This window comes from Limulus polyphemus, unplaced genomic scaffold, assembly GCF_000517525.1.
Source record: "Limulus polyphemus unplaced genomic scaffold, Limulus_polyphemus-2.1.2 Scaffold187, whole genome shotgun sequence".
Lineage (NCBI taxonomy): Eukaryota > Metazoa > Arthropoda > Merostomata > Xiphosura > Limulidae > Limulus > Limulus polyphemus.
The window spans coordinates 623216-639957 of NW_013665797.1; the positions used below are offsets into that span (position 1 = coordinate 623216).

At 33.7% G+C, this 16742-nt stretch overlaps 1 protein-coding gene across 1 annotated transcript in view; it reads left to right on the forward strand.

Moving 5' to 3' along the window:
- Positions 1–7307, forward strand: part of LOC106478189 (dnaJ homolog subfamily A member 2-like) — a 28594-nt gene extending 21287 nt beyond the window's left edge. The window contains exons 7-10 of the mRNA XM_013938715.2: positions 3439–3581; positions 5349–5547; positions 6068–6195; positions 6775–7307. Coding sequence (XP_013794169.1) covers positions 3439–3581; positions 5349–5547; positions 6068–6195; positions 6775–6969 — 665 coding nt within the window. The 3' untranslated portion in view covers positions 6970–7307. The remainder of the gene's footprint in view (positions 1–3438; positions 3582–5348; positions 5548–6067; positions 6196–6774) is intronic.
- Positions 7308–16742: the final 9435 nt, after the last annotated feature.

The window sequence follows — 16742 nt, forward strand, 5'->3', positions numbered from 1 at the left end:
TAAAAAAAAGAGAGAGATAACTTTTAAATGTTAAACCTATATTGGCACTTGGTGAAAGAAGCTATGTGTTGGTTAGTCTCTAAACTGTCTTTGTTTTTTATAAGGCTCTTATCATGTCTTCATTTAACTCTGTGGATTTGTTGTAATTTGGGAATCAATCTTGTACATATTGTGATATATTTTTGCGCTAGGTTTTATAGAAGATTTATCAGTTTTATCAACTTTTTCTGGCCTGTCATATTGACTTAACGTTTTACCAACCATTTGCACAGCTGTATGTCTACAGACTTACAATACTAGAAACTTGACTTTGATACCCATGGTGTACACAGCACAAATAGCCCATCATGTAGCTTTGTGCTTAAATTACAAACAAACAAGAAGTTCTAAGTGTACACTATATGTCATCTTTAAAAGCTTAATTTAAAAAATATATAATTCCAGTTATTTCAGATATTTTGCACAACTGATATTTTAGCATGATTAGTAAGAACTTTTGAAAGTAAAGAAAAGTGTATAACAAAATGGTAATGTGACCTTTCAACCTATATGAGAGCTCTTCAGACTAATTGGAATATGACAAACATAGAGGTTGAGGTACTTTATATTACAAAATTTCATGACAAAAACTGTCGTGGTGTAAAATGGGTTAAGTTGTAAATATTCATCAATTTTATTTATGTCGCAACACACCAGCAGGGTGGGAAATTCATGGTTGCAATTGCTGCCATACTTTTCAAAATGGTCATGGTATCCTCAGAAAATTAGCAAGCAATTCAAATCAGTGCTCAAACAAGAAACCTGCAGAGCTTACACAAATATTCACGGCGACACGTACATGTACTAGTCAGAGTGAAGTGTGCGACTGCAAATACTCCTTGCATTAAACATGACAAAAAAGAAACAAGTTAAGAGGGAGAATGCTATGAAACTTTTCTTTGTGACTGCCAAGTGCCAAAAGTTTGAAACTTTTCCATCAGTAAATGTGTAGATTACATCCTGATTTTTCAGAAAATGAAGGGAATAGGATATGTCAATAATGCTGCTAGATAAAGTTTATGTGCAAACCCACTAATGGCTTAGGTCTACTATGCTAACTAGCTATGGTTAACTTTACTGAATTACAAGTAGCAAGTTGTGCAATGCAGAGTATGATGATGCGTGATTTATAGGTTATGACCAAGCACTGTAGTTTAGGCCTAGTTTCCTGTTTATCAGCACAAGCGTGCGTTAGAAATTATGCAAAAAAATACTTGTAGTAGTATCGTTTGGAAATAGAATGTTGACCTTATGTCATGCAATGTGTCTTTTTATTTATCTATCTGTCAACATTTTCAAAGGGCTGCTGTTTGGAGACTGTGTAACCGATTTTTGTCAATTTTGGCCAAGGAGTCAGATGTATTGGAGTTGAATTTTGTTGGTATAAATTAGGCTTTTAAACTTCTCCTCCCAGGGATTTTGTGTGATTGTTCTCAAAGTTAACCAAAGTAATAATTTGATAGAGGTGCATAAAAGTTGGATACAATTCTTAGGTCAAAGGTCATTTGGGGTCAGGAGGGGCAAAAAAAGCTAGAAATCTTATAAAACACTTGTTCTCTGTATGTGCAAGTCTGGTCTTTATCAAAGTTGGATAAATTAGTAAGTGGATAGAGATGCCTGAAATTTGTGAGATCACCAGTGGTCAAATCCAGGAAACCTTTAAAATGCTTCTCCTCCCAAGGATACCTACCTACCAGATAAACATAATCTGGAAAGATAGTCTAGCTTCCCAAGCCCCCAATGAAGATAATGAATGTCATATTTTCTAAACTAATTGAGAAACTTATTTCTATTCCATTAATGTTAAAGTGTACTGTGGCCTTAGTGCCCTTCAGTCAATTTTTTGGGGCCTTGGTGCCCTAGAAAATGAGAGAAAAGCCAAGGTGAAATGGCCTTGCCCTAAAAATGATTAATTTTCTGGCCTGCATCAGGAGTAGAGTGCAATGCTTATATACTTTCATTTCTTTCTTGATCCTGTGTGTCTGAACTGTAAACATTACATTTCTATATGCTTGTTTTATGCTTCTACAATTTCTTTTTGTTGAACTGTAAACTTATTGGTTGAATCTACATATATTTCATCTCCTTGAAAGAGGTTTTCAGAACTTTAATGGATTCCTAACAATTAAAAAGAATTGATCCTAACGCCAGTAAAAAGATACTTAATTTGAGTGTTACGCAGTCTAAATTCCAGTAGTGCTGTGCAAGTTGAGTGTGTTCAAGAGCTATGAAAAATCCCAAAACAAATTTTTGAAATACATGCATATTAATGTGAGGCATAAAAGTTTTTATTTTATGAAGATGTTCTTTTCATTTCCTATGTTTTTATGTTCTATTATGCGATTTTTTCATACAGATTCATAAAATTTTATTTTTTATTTGTATAAACTGAATGGTATTTAGAAAGTCTGTACAAAGTTTCATACAATTTAGTAAAGTACTATCACTGAAAATGTAAAAAAAAAAAAAAGGTTAATTTGTCTGGTCCAGACAAGGGCTAACAGACAAAGGTGAGGTTAGGACATATATTTGTTGTTTTCAAACTTGTACTTATCATTAGAGGTTTGAGTTTTATATACTGTTCTGTTGTTTATGTTCTTATATATACTTTCCTACTTTGCAACCTAATAACAGTCAAAAATGAAATTGTGAGTTCCTGTACATAATCAAATTCCTATCTGGAAGAGTGATATGTAGTTTCACCATTCAATGCTAACATGGCTAAACATGTTTCTTTAACTTGTTTAGTAGGCCAAAATGATTTCTATCAGTTTTAATCTCATCGGGTGTTTTTAAAAAACTTTACTTTTTTTTATAACATGGGGAGTCGTTACTGTTGGGTGCAACACCTAATAAATCTTTAGACCTAGAGTGTTTAACACTTTCTTACTGTGCCTAACTAGTTACTAAGCTAAATCAGTATAAATCTGTGTTTAGATTTCTGTTTTTATTAAAAATAACTATTTATTATAGCATAATAGTCATTTAATTTTATGAAAAGTTGTAGGTTATTTGTTTCTTTCTTTTTCTTTGTATCAGAATTACTAAAGATAGAATATAATGACTTTTGTACTGGTTTGTTAAGGCCAGTCATTGTATGAAAAGCAAAATGATATAGAATTATGTACATTTCAAATGCCTTCATCTATTTTTAAGTAAATGTGTTAACTGACCTTTATAATTTGGATTTGAAATAATCATCAGTTTACAAATATCCTTTTTTCAGTATTGTTTGACATGATTCATAAGGTATCATTATAAATAAGCTACAATTATTTCCATCTTTTATGATTACTCTCTTGCTTCTCATGAGCTCTGATATAGGTAATGATGAACACACAGAGATAATAGTACAGAAATTGATAGAACTTAATTGATTTGCTGAATATCATTTTTCAGGAGAAGTGATTAAAGACAAAGATCGCTGTAAGGTCTGTAGGGGTAATAAAGTAGTAAATGAGAAGAAAATATTAGAAGTGCATGTGGATAAAGGAATGCGAGATGGACAAAAGGTACAATTTAGAGGCGAAGGGGATCAAAAGGTAAACATAATGAGGAGAGAATTGTGTTTCATATTTAGAAGCAGCAAATAAATAATGTAGAGATATTGACATAATACATTTTAATATGTTTGACCATTAGCTAAGATGTTCTGTATTATTTCTTTGTAGCTACTTTCATTATAAAGATAGTTTTGAATTGTTAACTTAGTATATATATATCTATTCAGGATCAACTTAAATCCCCTAATCTAGCAGAACCTTGTGACATGTTATTGGAATTATGTTTGGAAATATTGTTAACAACAAGGGTACCCTACTGATGACACAATGCATTTCAATCTTTACACATAAAAGAGTGTAAAGAAAATATGTTTAATTAGCTGTAGTCATTACTGATACCAGGTTGAATTTTAGTTTTACTCTAGACAGGTAGCTTGCTCTGATCAGAAGTTAATAATTTCTTTTTCATATTGTTAGAGCTGTAGGTTTTATGTCGTATAGAGGTTAACAGCTATATATTTGAACCATATTAACTAGCTAAAAATAGCTTCTTTTTTTTCAATGAAATAGAAAAGAGAGCCTAGAATTCTGTTAACCGATAAAATTGCAAAAGATAAAAAGCAGCTAATTGTTAAAACTTGTTTATTAATGTTAATATGCTGTCAAAATCCCCTGTTCAACACCATGTAATTTTTCAAGAAGTAAACTCTATTCACAGTGATGAGAAATTTTATTATCAAAGTCCAATTTTTTTTTATAACTTCTGAATTTAGAAATTATATCTAATTTTGGCTCTTAATAAAAGTAAGCTTCTACTAGAAATGATGAGTAGTAGCTTAAATTATACTTTTATTATTAGTTGGGATCATTGATGAATCCAGAGTATATAACTCTGTTGGTGGATGGATAGAGTAGAATTGAAAGAAAAACTGTTAATTTAATGTGATTTTATAATTTATTGATGAGAGAAGTTCATGATCTTACTTAGGTTTTAAAGTAATACTCAAGAATATGAGGAACAGTGAAAACAAAAACAATCAGCCAAAGATGTATAGAACAGTAAAAAAGAATAGAAAAATCAAGCATAATTCTAATTTTCAAGCACACTTCGAAAAACGATTCACTAAGAAAGTATGAGAAAACATAAAATAAGTTGTTTTTTTTAAATAAATAAATGACATTTTAGAAATACTACTAAATCGTTAAAGTGGCACTGGTGTCCAGGTATCGGGACCATAGCTATTATTATGCAGGTGTTAAGAATATAAACAGTTATCAATATCCATGAGTCAGGACTATAGTTAACTGTACAAAACAGGTATCATTATGCAGGTGTTAGGAATACAATAAACTGAAAATTTATTAAGATCCAAGTATCGGAAGAAACTAAATGTAAAAAAACAGGTGTCAGTATATAGGTATGAAGACTTGTAGGTAAACATAAACAGTTTGTCCTAATACAACTAATTATGACGTACAGGTGTGAAAAAGGATATAAATAAAAAAATATATTTGCTTATGTTTTACTACTTGTGGGAATCTTACATAATTCTTTGATAAATGACAAAAAATATAATTGTTGGGTAAAAAGTAAGATAAAAGTGTAGTTGCATAACATTAACAGTAATTTTGTAATTCTAAGGTAGAACAAAAGATTTTATTGTATCAATAAACAGTTTAAAAATTTCGTTAGCATCGGTTTAAAATTATTTTCAAATGTAAAGATAATTTCCTGATGAAATTAACTTAGAAGATATGTAATTTTTTTTATTTTAATTAGTATGCTAATTTTCCTTCCTCTTTCAGCCAGGAATGGAACCTGGAGATGTGGTCATTGTGCTCCAAGAGAAACCTCATCCACATTTCCAGAGGAACGGTAACGATTTGTATATGAACCACAAAGTTAATCTCACTGAAGCACTTTGTGGATTTTGTATTGCTATAAAGCACTTAGATGGACGTGACCTGATAGTAAAACATCCTCCTGGAGAGGTTGTGAAACCAGGTAAGTTGCATTTGGTAGTAAATACTGATCAACAATCGCATGCAACAAGTTTAGTTCGTAGCATATAAGTAGTGTATTTAAATTAATGTATATTCAATATTTCTTGAACCTAAGGCTTAAATTGTTTAATTTAATCATATATATATAACTTTTGCTACTATAAAGAAGTGTAAAGAATTCAACCAAAGTTATTTGATTTGTATCTGAAACTTTTCTAAATTCTTATCCTTAAAAGAAAAGTCATCATTGCTGCTGTTGAAAACTGTTTGTAAGCTTTAAAATACCCCCTTATTCCATACCTAGTTATGTTGAATAGCAGGAAGTGTTAGTTGTAAGGGCTTATTTCCTTTTGTGTTCATGTACAATTCACCAATCAAAAATGTTAAATATTTGTTGTTATTATTCAAAGAAAGAAAAAAATGAAGCAGTTCTGTTTACTGTGCTTTTCACATTCTTTTCAACAGATTTGTACCACATACTAGCTAACCCCATTTGTTTTCTTTTATACACCTGTTTGTAGGAACCATTAAGGGAATTCAGGGCGAAGGAATGCCTATTTATAGGGATCCGTTTGAGAAAGGAAATCTGTACGTTAAACTTGATGTTGAATTTCCCCCGGATCATTTTGCAGAAGTAGAAAAACTTAAGGTAAGACTTATTGAAGCTTGGAATATGTAATTCCGTGAGTTCATAAGTTAAGACGACAAGCAAGCTAAGCAGTTGTTTTAATATTCTTAAGATATTCAGTTCTTTTAACTATACGGTTTGTACTTATTGAAGAGCTTATATCCACAACTATAGTTAAGGCTTAATCTAGCACTAAAATTAATATAATTATTTGTATATACACTAATTTAATATGTGTGTGTGGCGAGTGGAGAACTAGCAGGAATGTTAATATCGTTATAATTGATTGTTATGTGAACGTCACCAAAAGTACTTATAAGTATGCTAGCACAACTGTTTGTTAGCGTAACAGGTATTGCAGCATTGTTATACAGTACTGTAGCAACAAAGAAGACAGTGATTGTGATGATAAATGCAGATAAGCATGTCCCATGAATAAGCTTTGAGTTAGATATTCACTGTATCACTTAAGTGTTAACACAAAGTAGGATTGCTTGTATTCCTGGAATGATGAATTGACGCTTGTAGCTTTGTAACATATGTAACCTTTTTTATTTAACATTTCTAGAAGATCCATTGTCGTTTTTAATGATTTTTCAGCTGCTGGAGAAGCTGCTGCCAAAAAGGCCACTTTGCAAGATTCCTCAAGGTGAGCATGTGGAAGAAGTGGATCTACATGACTATGATCCTAACACTAGTAGAAGCCAGGGTGCTGGGAGATTCTCAGAAGCTTATGAATCAGATGATGATGCTGGAGTACACATGGGCCCTGGAGTTCAATGTGCACAACAGTAGAATTCTTATGAACTTTAATTCTTGGATAAAAATAATTTGTAACATTTTTTTTTTTTTTTTGACTAAGTAACAATCAAGATATAAACTTTGTTTTTTAATATTTGAAAGAATTGGTTTGAAGAAGTGGAGTCAAAAATAAAAAAAAGACTTCTGTTGATTGAGTAATATGTATGGTGAATTTGTCAGACCTTCCTGTATATGTTAGCCTTTTTTATCGAGATTTATGTGGGCCCTGTATAGACCTTATACTTATGGAATATATATATATATTTCCATTATGTAGATTTCCAATCACTGGAATGAATCTTAGTCAATAAATTTTGTTCTTAATTAATACATCTGATACTTCATAGTGCAATGATTTCAGTGCTGTTGAAAACAATTTAAACTACATATAGATTGTTGTGGCGCCTTGTGTCTGGTAATAACATCTTGATCCAGAAGGTGGCCAAAATAATTTGGGAATCTGAAATAATGATGGTCTTCAATTTGAGTGTAACTGATAGTACTTTAGTTCTCAAGAACTCGAACAATGTAATTATTCTTTGCAAGTAAGCAAAAGAAGAAACATTTATTTTTATAAAAGTTACCTCAGACGTTTTTTATTTTGAGCACAAATAGAGCAGTGTTTTCCAATCATTTTGGCACAGAACCCTCTCCTTTTTATGCACACGATAAATGAGACAGATTTCTCATGTATGAACTTAATGCAATAATACAGATATATTTTCATTTACTGCATAACAACATAAGAAGAAAAAAACTTGGACGAAGGCAGAACATAATCATTTGAAATTCAAAAGAAAATTACGGAATTTAGTTTTAAAATAAAAGAGTATATATTTAAAAAAAAAAGTTAATAAAACATCAGGTTTTTTCAAGTAATCCAACAGAGTATGTATGACCTTAATGTTCAACTTTAAATGATAATTAACAGTTTATCATATTGCAGTTGACTTCTTAGAGAAGATTAAAGTAAGTTTGGAGTTAACCTAGTAGCAGCAAATAGAAGATCTTCGTGGACAAATTACTTGATGCATGCTGCTGTTTTAATGCTGGCGCGTGTACTGAATGTTGCAAAAGAGCAGTGTAACTTTGACGGTTGCATATAAAGTTTGATGGGTACAATAATTGCACCTTTGGCAAACTAAACGTGCTCTGGACCAACACCGGTGGAAAAACGCTAATTCTCGTTAAGATTGAGGTGTTTTCATTTATAAAAGTTACCATTCATAATCCAAACCAAAAATTTTTCTGACAAACTCCCATCATCTGCCATGAACCTCCAAGGGGACACTGATCTCATTGTTAACAACGTCAAACATTTCGTCTCTGTTTCAAAATCATTATGGAACATTTAGTAAACAGTTTTATGCAATGAAGAAATCGTTCATTTTTTGGGCTTTAACTGCAATAAACTCACCTTAGTAATATTTTTTTTCTCTTCACTAGATTTGAAGTAATCTACACAATATAATACTTAATGCCACACATAGCATTTTTTCTTAGCTTTTGAACTTCCAATATTAATGTAATCTGAAGAAAAAGATAATTCGTTCGTGGGTGATACTAGTGTCTCAAGTTTCTGAGAGTGTTATGTGTGTATCCGTTTTGTTTTATTGCACGATTTGTCCAACTATCATTAATATTCTCTCTGACTATTATATCAAATACTTGGAATTTCTTTTGTAGTTGTATTTTTGAAGTCTTTCCATCTGAACTTTTAAACATTCGAATTACTGACTGTAGGTGTATATTTAACGCGTTGTTTACAATCTCGAAAATCTGGCACGGAAGGGGAATGGTTGTAGATGGAAGGAGTAAGAGAAATTTAACAATTAGCAATCAAGTCAATTATTAGAGCTTTTGATTTTTCAAATACATTTTTATATTCACACATGTCGGGGGAACTTGGATTAATAAAACCAAGAATATTTAAACGTAAAGTATTTGGATTATTTATAGAATTTTAAATTGTAGCCATTGTTAGTTTCGCTGAAACCATAAAAATGTAGCTGCCACCAAATGATGTCAGAAAACCAACAGATAATGTAATTGTGGTATTGTTGCCATGTTATAGGTATTTATAGAGTGCCTCGGAAATTGGTTTTTATAGGCCAAATTTCTCCAGAAGTTTGCAGAATATGATCAAAATGACCGCCCAGTAATGAAGACGTTCAATCCGGATCACTTTCACACGTTCAGCAATATTCCGTGTCATTGTCTAAAAATGTGGACAGAAATAAGAAAAACGATGTTAATGTCCTCAATATTACAACGAGTTTTGGGTCACATCCTGTACGTTGTTTGAAAAAAATGGCCTTCTTCTATTCCTTGCCCAACAAATCCTCTCGCATATTTCAGTGTGTGTTGTGTTAAAGAGCGTAATAGATGTAAACACAGAACTGTAATATAACTGGCAATACTACAAAATATGAATTGCTGTTTTATCCCCTTGGACGAGTCAATTCTGTAAGTGGAGGTACTCGCTCTTAATAAGGTTTACTATCTGGTCAAATAATTGTGGATTTATCTTAAGGAAAACGTGCAATTACAGTGAAGAAACGAAATAATCCATGAATTACGTAATGCCTAATCAATTCATTGATTCGCTACTCCCTCTGCAATAGACTAGTATCGCCGAATGCATGGTTAATTGGTCCTACTTGTGAGAGCAATTCAAAGAAGAATAACCCTCTTATACTGAAGGAATGGTAAACAAATTTCAAGGTTTGGTTTTCCAGCTGTTTCATTGAATAATTAATTGTGACGGTAGAGACACTCGTTACTAAAATACCTAAAGTACTTTAGATAATAAGTAATGAGTAAAGGACTTTACATCAAACCCTGAAAGTAGGTTTTACTTGCATCTTAAACAGTGAATAGAGGCAACCATGGCACACAAAATTCTGCTTCTTTTCTCTCTCTACAACTCCATATTTGTTCCCGAGGGGGGTCCAGAGATCATATGTTAGCTTCACGACTGTGACCTCAGTTTGGGATTTCGTCAGAAATCGAGATGTGGTGTTATCATTTCACTTCCAGTTCATCAAGGTTAACTTAACAACTCTGAAAGCGATTAGATTATGGTTGCACATGTTTAAAGAAGTGTTTTCGTTGACGTGTTATATACACACCGAGAGTGAAGTCTGCTGGTTTTTTAAATATAGTAGATGGTTGATTCGTAATTTTCAAAACCAAGGTGTGAGTACAAAAAATCAAGTCTTTTGATTGATACTTAGAAAATGTGTGTATTAATTTAAAGCAGTCTCATTCACTTTACGAAGTGATATTTTACTTGTTTTGCTAGTTTGCAAGACGTGTTCAACTCTAAACTAACACCTCAAGACTCCTTTATCACGTTTTCTCACTATACTATGAAAATTAAACATTTTTAATATATCTTAACTAAAGGCCTCGCATGTTCGGGTGGTTATGGCGCTCGATTCGCAATGTGTGGGTCGCGGGTTCGAATCCTATTGCTGAACATGCTCGTCCTTTCAACCGTGAAGACGTAATAATGTGATGGTCAATCTTATTATTCATTAGTAAAAAGTAGCCCAGGAGTTGGCGGTGAGTAGTGTTAACAAGCTGCCTTCTCTCCAATTTATTACTTCTAAATTAGGGAAGGCTAACACACAAAGAAACTATTAAATAGGGGGGGGGGGTTGTCACGTGGCGCCATCTCTGGCTGAAAAGGCACTATATAAATATAAACATTTTGTCAGCGGGCTCAATGGTTGTTTTCCTTCTTACAGTGGAATTCTCCAACATATATAGTGAAAACGGAAACCATGAACTGCACACATTGCTTCTATTCTTTATCGAATGAGCATGACCTCTGAACCTCATCTATTTTGCTATGCTTTTCTACCACCATGATGAGAAGATAGTTTTCCTATGGTGTTAAAAATGAATATCTGGATGGAAAAAAATGAAGGCCATCACCCCTCTTTTCAGTATTAGGCTAACTTAGAAAGAAGTTTTCGTGCTATTTTCCACGCTGATTTTTCCAAGCCAGTTCCCTTGGCTGTGGTTTCGCTAGATAACTTCGTTACAATATGTGTCACTGGTTTCTTTCTTCGTCACTGCAGACAATATATGGAACAGCCATACCTTTGCACTGTTTATGGTGATAAAAATTTATAAAATTATTTAAATTTGTTGTTACTCTATAGATAGCCCGAGAATTAGAACTAGCAAATTTCGGTTATATGAATAAATGCATATATGTAAAAATACCAAAACAAGTTTTTTTTCAGATATATTTTTTATGTTACCTTACTTTACCATAGATTTTGATATCAGTATGTACCTGGTTCTTATATAACTATCTTTCATGCTCCTGCGTCATATCTATTCGTTTTAAAAAGTGGGGTAAGGCAGTCTAGTTGTGATGTCATTGTTCATTTGTTTTCGGATATTCGGACAAAGATTAACACGCCGCCCCTAATTTTGAAATATTAGACTAGAGGCAAAGAAGCTAGTCGACACCGCCCAATTCTTGGACTACTCCAGTTTGAAAGTCACTCTTATAACGTATACCCACGATTTTGGGGCAACGGGACGCGAGCCACGGATTCTCGCCCGGCCGTGAGTGACTTAAAATGGTACTGTAGGAAATATGCAAGTTGTGTTAAGGGTTATGTTTTTTCGAGTCTTATCACTTTATAATCCATTGCTGGCAAAAAAAAATATCACTGAAAATTTGCTACAAAGCACCTTTTTTCACATACGCGAATATGCTTTTCACCAGTTCCCGAAATTCAAATATTTAGACAGAAATAGTTTTTCGTTGTAAAGCTTTACGACAAGATTTAAGTGTGCAAAGAGTATATCCGGTTTTTCTGTGTTAACTGTTTACATTCACTGGTTGCATCCTCACTTTCCCGAAAATTACCCCCCCCCCCCCCTCAAGACTAAAATACTTTATAACTGCCTAGCTTGCAACTGGTTTAGAACGGTGACTCGTGGTATACATAAGGACTTATCCTACACGTACTTTATAATATATTCCTGTATTAATTCGTCACGACGTTGTTAAGCCTTGAAACCTTATTTTAATACTTTTAAACGTGCGCTTAGGAACGGCTTGTACGCACAAGGTGACGCAATAAGAAAGGTATTACAAATGCTTCATTTTCAGTTTTCACTAACAACGCTACAACAAGGGAGGGGAGGAGGTGACCCCTTAAACGTGTCCGCTTCTGCTAACACACTTTATCTCCCAGAATACAATGTCTTCAATTACATGGAGGAAAACAATCCAACAATACGTTATCCAATACCTGGCACGCCCTGTTGTCTTTGAAGCCAATTACAGTATAAAGAGGTAAAATGTTAAACTACTTTGTTGGCGTAAACTCCTTAATTTGTATTTGAAATGTACATGAATGTGGATTTCACGGTTTCAATCTTTTGTATCTGATAACAGAAATATATATCAAATCCCATAGTTTAAGGACGAAGATGTCTAAATACCACCTGATCCTCCCAGGTCGCGCACAACACGCAGATCCCATAGTCCAACGCCAACGGCAGAACCTACGATAGAGCCTTTGTTTAATCGATAGGCTAACTGCGCGCTGCTAACCATGGGGAATCGAACCCCGGATTTTAACACTGAAAGTCCGTAAACTAGGGAATTTGACAGAAGCGACCGTTATTAAAAAAGAGCCCACCAGTGGCACAGCGGTATGTCTGCGGACTTACAACGCTAGAAACCGGGTTTCGATACCCGTGGTGGGCAGAGCACAGATAGCCCTTGTGTAGCTTTGTGCATAATTAAAAACAAAACAAATTAAAAAAGAAGGCTAAAAGATGCCTCTGTTAAACAAAATGTTTCATAACTTATTAACATACTTCCTTATTATATTTATCTTTATTATAATCTTGTTTAGTCTATTCCATGGGTTTATATTTAAGTTTTAAATTATACATGTTCACTGGGTGTGGGAATTTCATGTTAAAATATAATAATGTAATTAATTTGTAAAGTCATTGTAAAACCTCAATGAAAAAACAAACAAAAAAAAAAACAACGCTGAGCCGGTAAAATAATTTGTACCGTAGAACAGACACAAGTGTTTGTAAGAAAATCCCTTGTTACGATACTTCTATTAGTGGTTTTAAAGCTTTACTAGGGAAATGTGATGAATATATAAATCGGAATGGAGATAGCTTTACCACTAACTGTAACACTCGCAGCTTTTCTTGATATACGTGCTAAACGTTCTTCACAAACTCATTCACAATGTTCAAGATTTAAATGATAAGTCCGTTTTCTAATGTGAAGACCATGTTTTGTTTTCTCATGCGAAAGAGGGATGATAAGCCTTTTTTAATAATGGTTTAGGAACGTCACGTTTTTGTTATTATATAAAAAAAAGCATTCATGTATTACAAATACTACCGCTTTTAGACAAATAAATCAAGTGAATGGGAATGTGTTTACATGAAAACCAAGTTTCTACTAGTGTGGTTTGATAACTCATTTCATGAAATGTAATGAAAGTTGAATACAGGATGAAGAGACCCTGTATTAATAGTGTTTAGTTTGCATTAAATTTTAAGGAGTCTTTAGTGTTAGCGAAGTTAACTAGTAAATAATTTTGTTGCTTTTAACAAGTCTTTCTCTTTGCTACTTTAACCTGTGTTTTATACGATTTTAAGCACTATAGAAATATATTTGTTCAAATGCATTCTTGAAAAATAAGTTTGTTTCTTTTGTTTCTGAATTTCGCGCAAAGCTACACGAGGGCTATCTGCGCTAGCCGTCCCTAATTTAGCAGTGTAATACTAGAAGGAAGGCAGCTAGTCATCACCATCCACCGCCAACTCTTGGGCTACTTTATTACCAACGAATAGTGGGATTGACCATCACATAATAACGCCCCCACGGTTGAAATGGCGAGCATTTTTGGTGGGACGGGGATTCGAGAAAAATAAGTAATTCGATCTTGATTGAAATGTTCAAGTATTTGCTTCTATACTTTAGAACTCGCATTAAAGCACAAACTAGTTTTGAAGTGAAGCTCTAATGTTGTTGTTGATGTTGTTTTTTATCAACTCTTAAATTGGATAATAAATGTAGATTAATTCTCTTTATAGTATCATCATTTTTTCATAGATAAATAATTATCTACACGTTATCCAACTTAGTTGTAAATATTTAGGGTCCATTATTAACCAGTTTAAAAGATAGGCCTGGCTAACTAATATTCGATTTGAGCTTGTAAAACAGGTCTTTGGATACCTGTAAGTGAGTATGATTTTAATGGTTTTTCCTTCTTGTGTTAGTATCAGTTTTCATTATACATATTGCAGTAAATAATACAGCTTATTACCACTCTCTCTCTCTCTCTCACACACACAAACGATATCTATATATATATACGTGTATTTGTTTTTCAATCTATCTATTTCTTTCATGGTAGTGTGTAATATATATTTGTACACTCTCCTTATATGTGTAGTTATTTTTATTACTGTTATTTTATATTACAGTTTACATGAGAGAGAGAGATGAAAGAAGGAAGAAAGAAATGTAAGGAGTGCTAAAGGCAGTGAGAGTAGAAAGAGGAACACAGTATCCAAGGGAATTCGGTGTAATATACAATGAGCGGCCTGATTCTTGACTTTTTAAGAACAAACCCTCCCAAAATCAGATTCTCAAATAAATTGTTTTCGCAACATCAAAACCAATCCGAAGTTCATAAATTTAAAGAAACAAAGCAGAGAAGATTATCTGGACCTCTGATATTTCCCAGTTAATATCTGATGGCCGAAAGCAATGCCATCTTAGAAGTTCTCCATAAACAAAATATGACCAGACTTGCGGAGTTTTAATCAAGATGAGATTGAATATAGAGTAAAAACTAATAAAATAATACTCTGTTTTCCATGTAGATTTCCCCCGCCTCAAATAGAAATCCAAGTGACCAGGCAACCTTTGTAAATTATGGCTTCTGTAATTGGAAGAAAGCCTTACTGAAAGATACTGGACTGTGTCTTCATGACAAAGTACAATTCATACAAATGCTGTAATTCAGTAGCAATGTTATAAACAGACGAACTTGACTATGACCAAGAGAGATCGGTCAGTTTTTTCACAATGAAACACACAATCGCTACTATGTTTATCCTATATAAGAGTTTCTTCTTTTCACTGCACAGCAATGTTTAGCACAAAGGAAACATGATGAAAGTGAAAACAGTTTAAATCATGGGAACTTTCTAGAACTCATGAGTATAATGGGTAAGCATGATGAAAAAAATCCAAAAGAAATTAAGATATAGGCCGAGAAATGCGGCCTACACCCACTTATCAATAAATAATGAATTCTTCAATGTTATAGTATATATTGTAAGTGAATAAATTAGTAGTAAAATTGAAACACCAGAGTACTTTGGATTGATAGTAGATGAAAGTACAGATGTAAGTAAACATGGGTAGGTGTCCAAGGTCCGAGATATTTTCATGAGGAAGCTATATATTGAAGATTTCTGGGATTCTAGGTTGTATAGTCTATATGTAAAACTGTATCCAAGAAGGCCTTTCGCAGAGTGGTATAGATGCCCAAAAGTATGTTTACAATGGGGCAAGAGTAATAAGTGGACATTTCGTCAGATGTAACACAAGCTGTTTATGTTTATTACTTCAATCATCGGTTGTACCTAGTCATTGTAAAAAATTTTATGTTTTTCATATCTAGTTCAGCTGTGTATTTCCGTTTTTCTGGAAGTGCAAAGGTCACTAATTCCTAAAACAAGCGAGATCGAGCTAAAGCGCTTATATGATACTTGACGAGCATGTCAGACTTCAGCTTGCAATGCAAAAACCTTCACATTTGTTAGAAAGTTCTTGTATGAGATCTCTACAACCAGTCCAGGTATTGTGAGGGAGACACAAACACACGGTCTTCCTCTGCAGCTTTACGTTTATCTTCTGTTTCATCTTGTTTTTCGGAATTTAAAAGTCCGAAATAACTGTCTGATTACCTACGGTACTCTGAATGACGTCTGGCTGGTAGGTAGCACTTTGGACGGGATTCACCAACCGAGGGGATCTTCCGAATCTAAAGCATCGTGAAAGGAAGCTATTTATCTGGCTAGATAAAATAACATTCATGAAGAGTCTAATGCAATGCAACCAAAGCCAAAGAGATAATACCTACTTTCTGCACATTTCAAGAAATGTCTCACAAAACATTGTAACCAATGAACAGGCACTGCTATAAGCTTCAGAGGAGTACCACGTCAACTGGTATTTACCAACCAGTAAACAAGCATCACTATCAACTTCAAATAATACCGCGTCAACTGGCACTTACCAACCAGTGAATAGGCATCGCTATAAACTTCAGAGGAGTACCGCGTCAACTGGTATTTACCAACCAGTAAACAAGCATCACTATCAACTTCAGAGGAGTACAGTGTCAACCGGTACTTAGCAACCAGTAAACAGGCATCACTATCAACTTCAGATAAATACCTCGTCAACTGGTACTTACCAACCAGTAAACAGGCATCACTATCAACTTCAGAAGAGTACCGCGTCAACTGGTACTTACTAACCAGTGAACAGGTATCACTATCAACTTCAGAGGGGTACCGTGACAACTGGTACTTACCAACCAATGAACAGGTATCACTATCAACTTCAGAGGAGTACCGTGTCAACTGTTACTTAGTTAGGGTATGCTATGGGGTGGGGTAGTATTATTGCCCCGTCCTTATTAACGGGCTATACGATAGTATAGTATGATACTTTA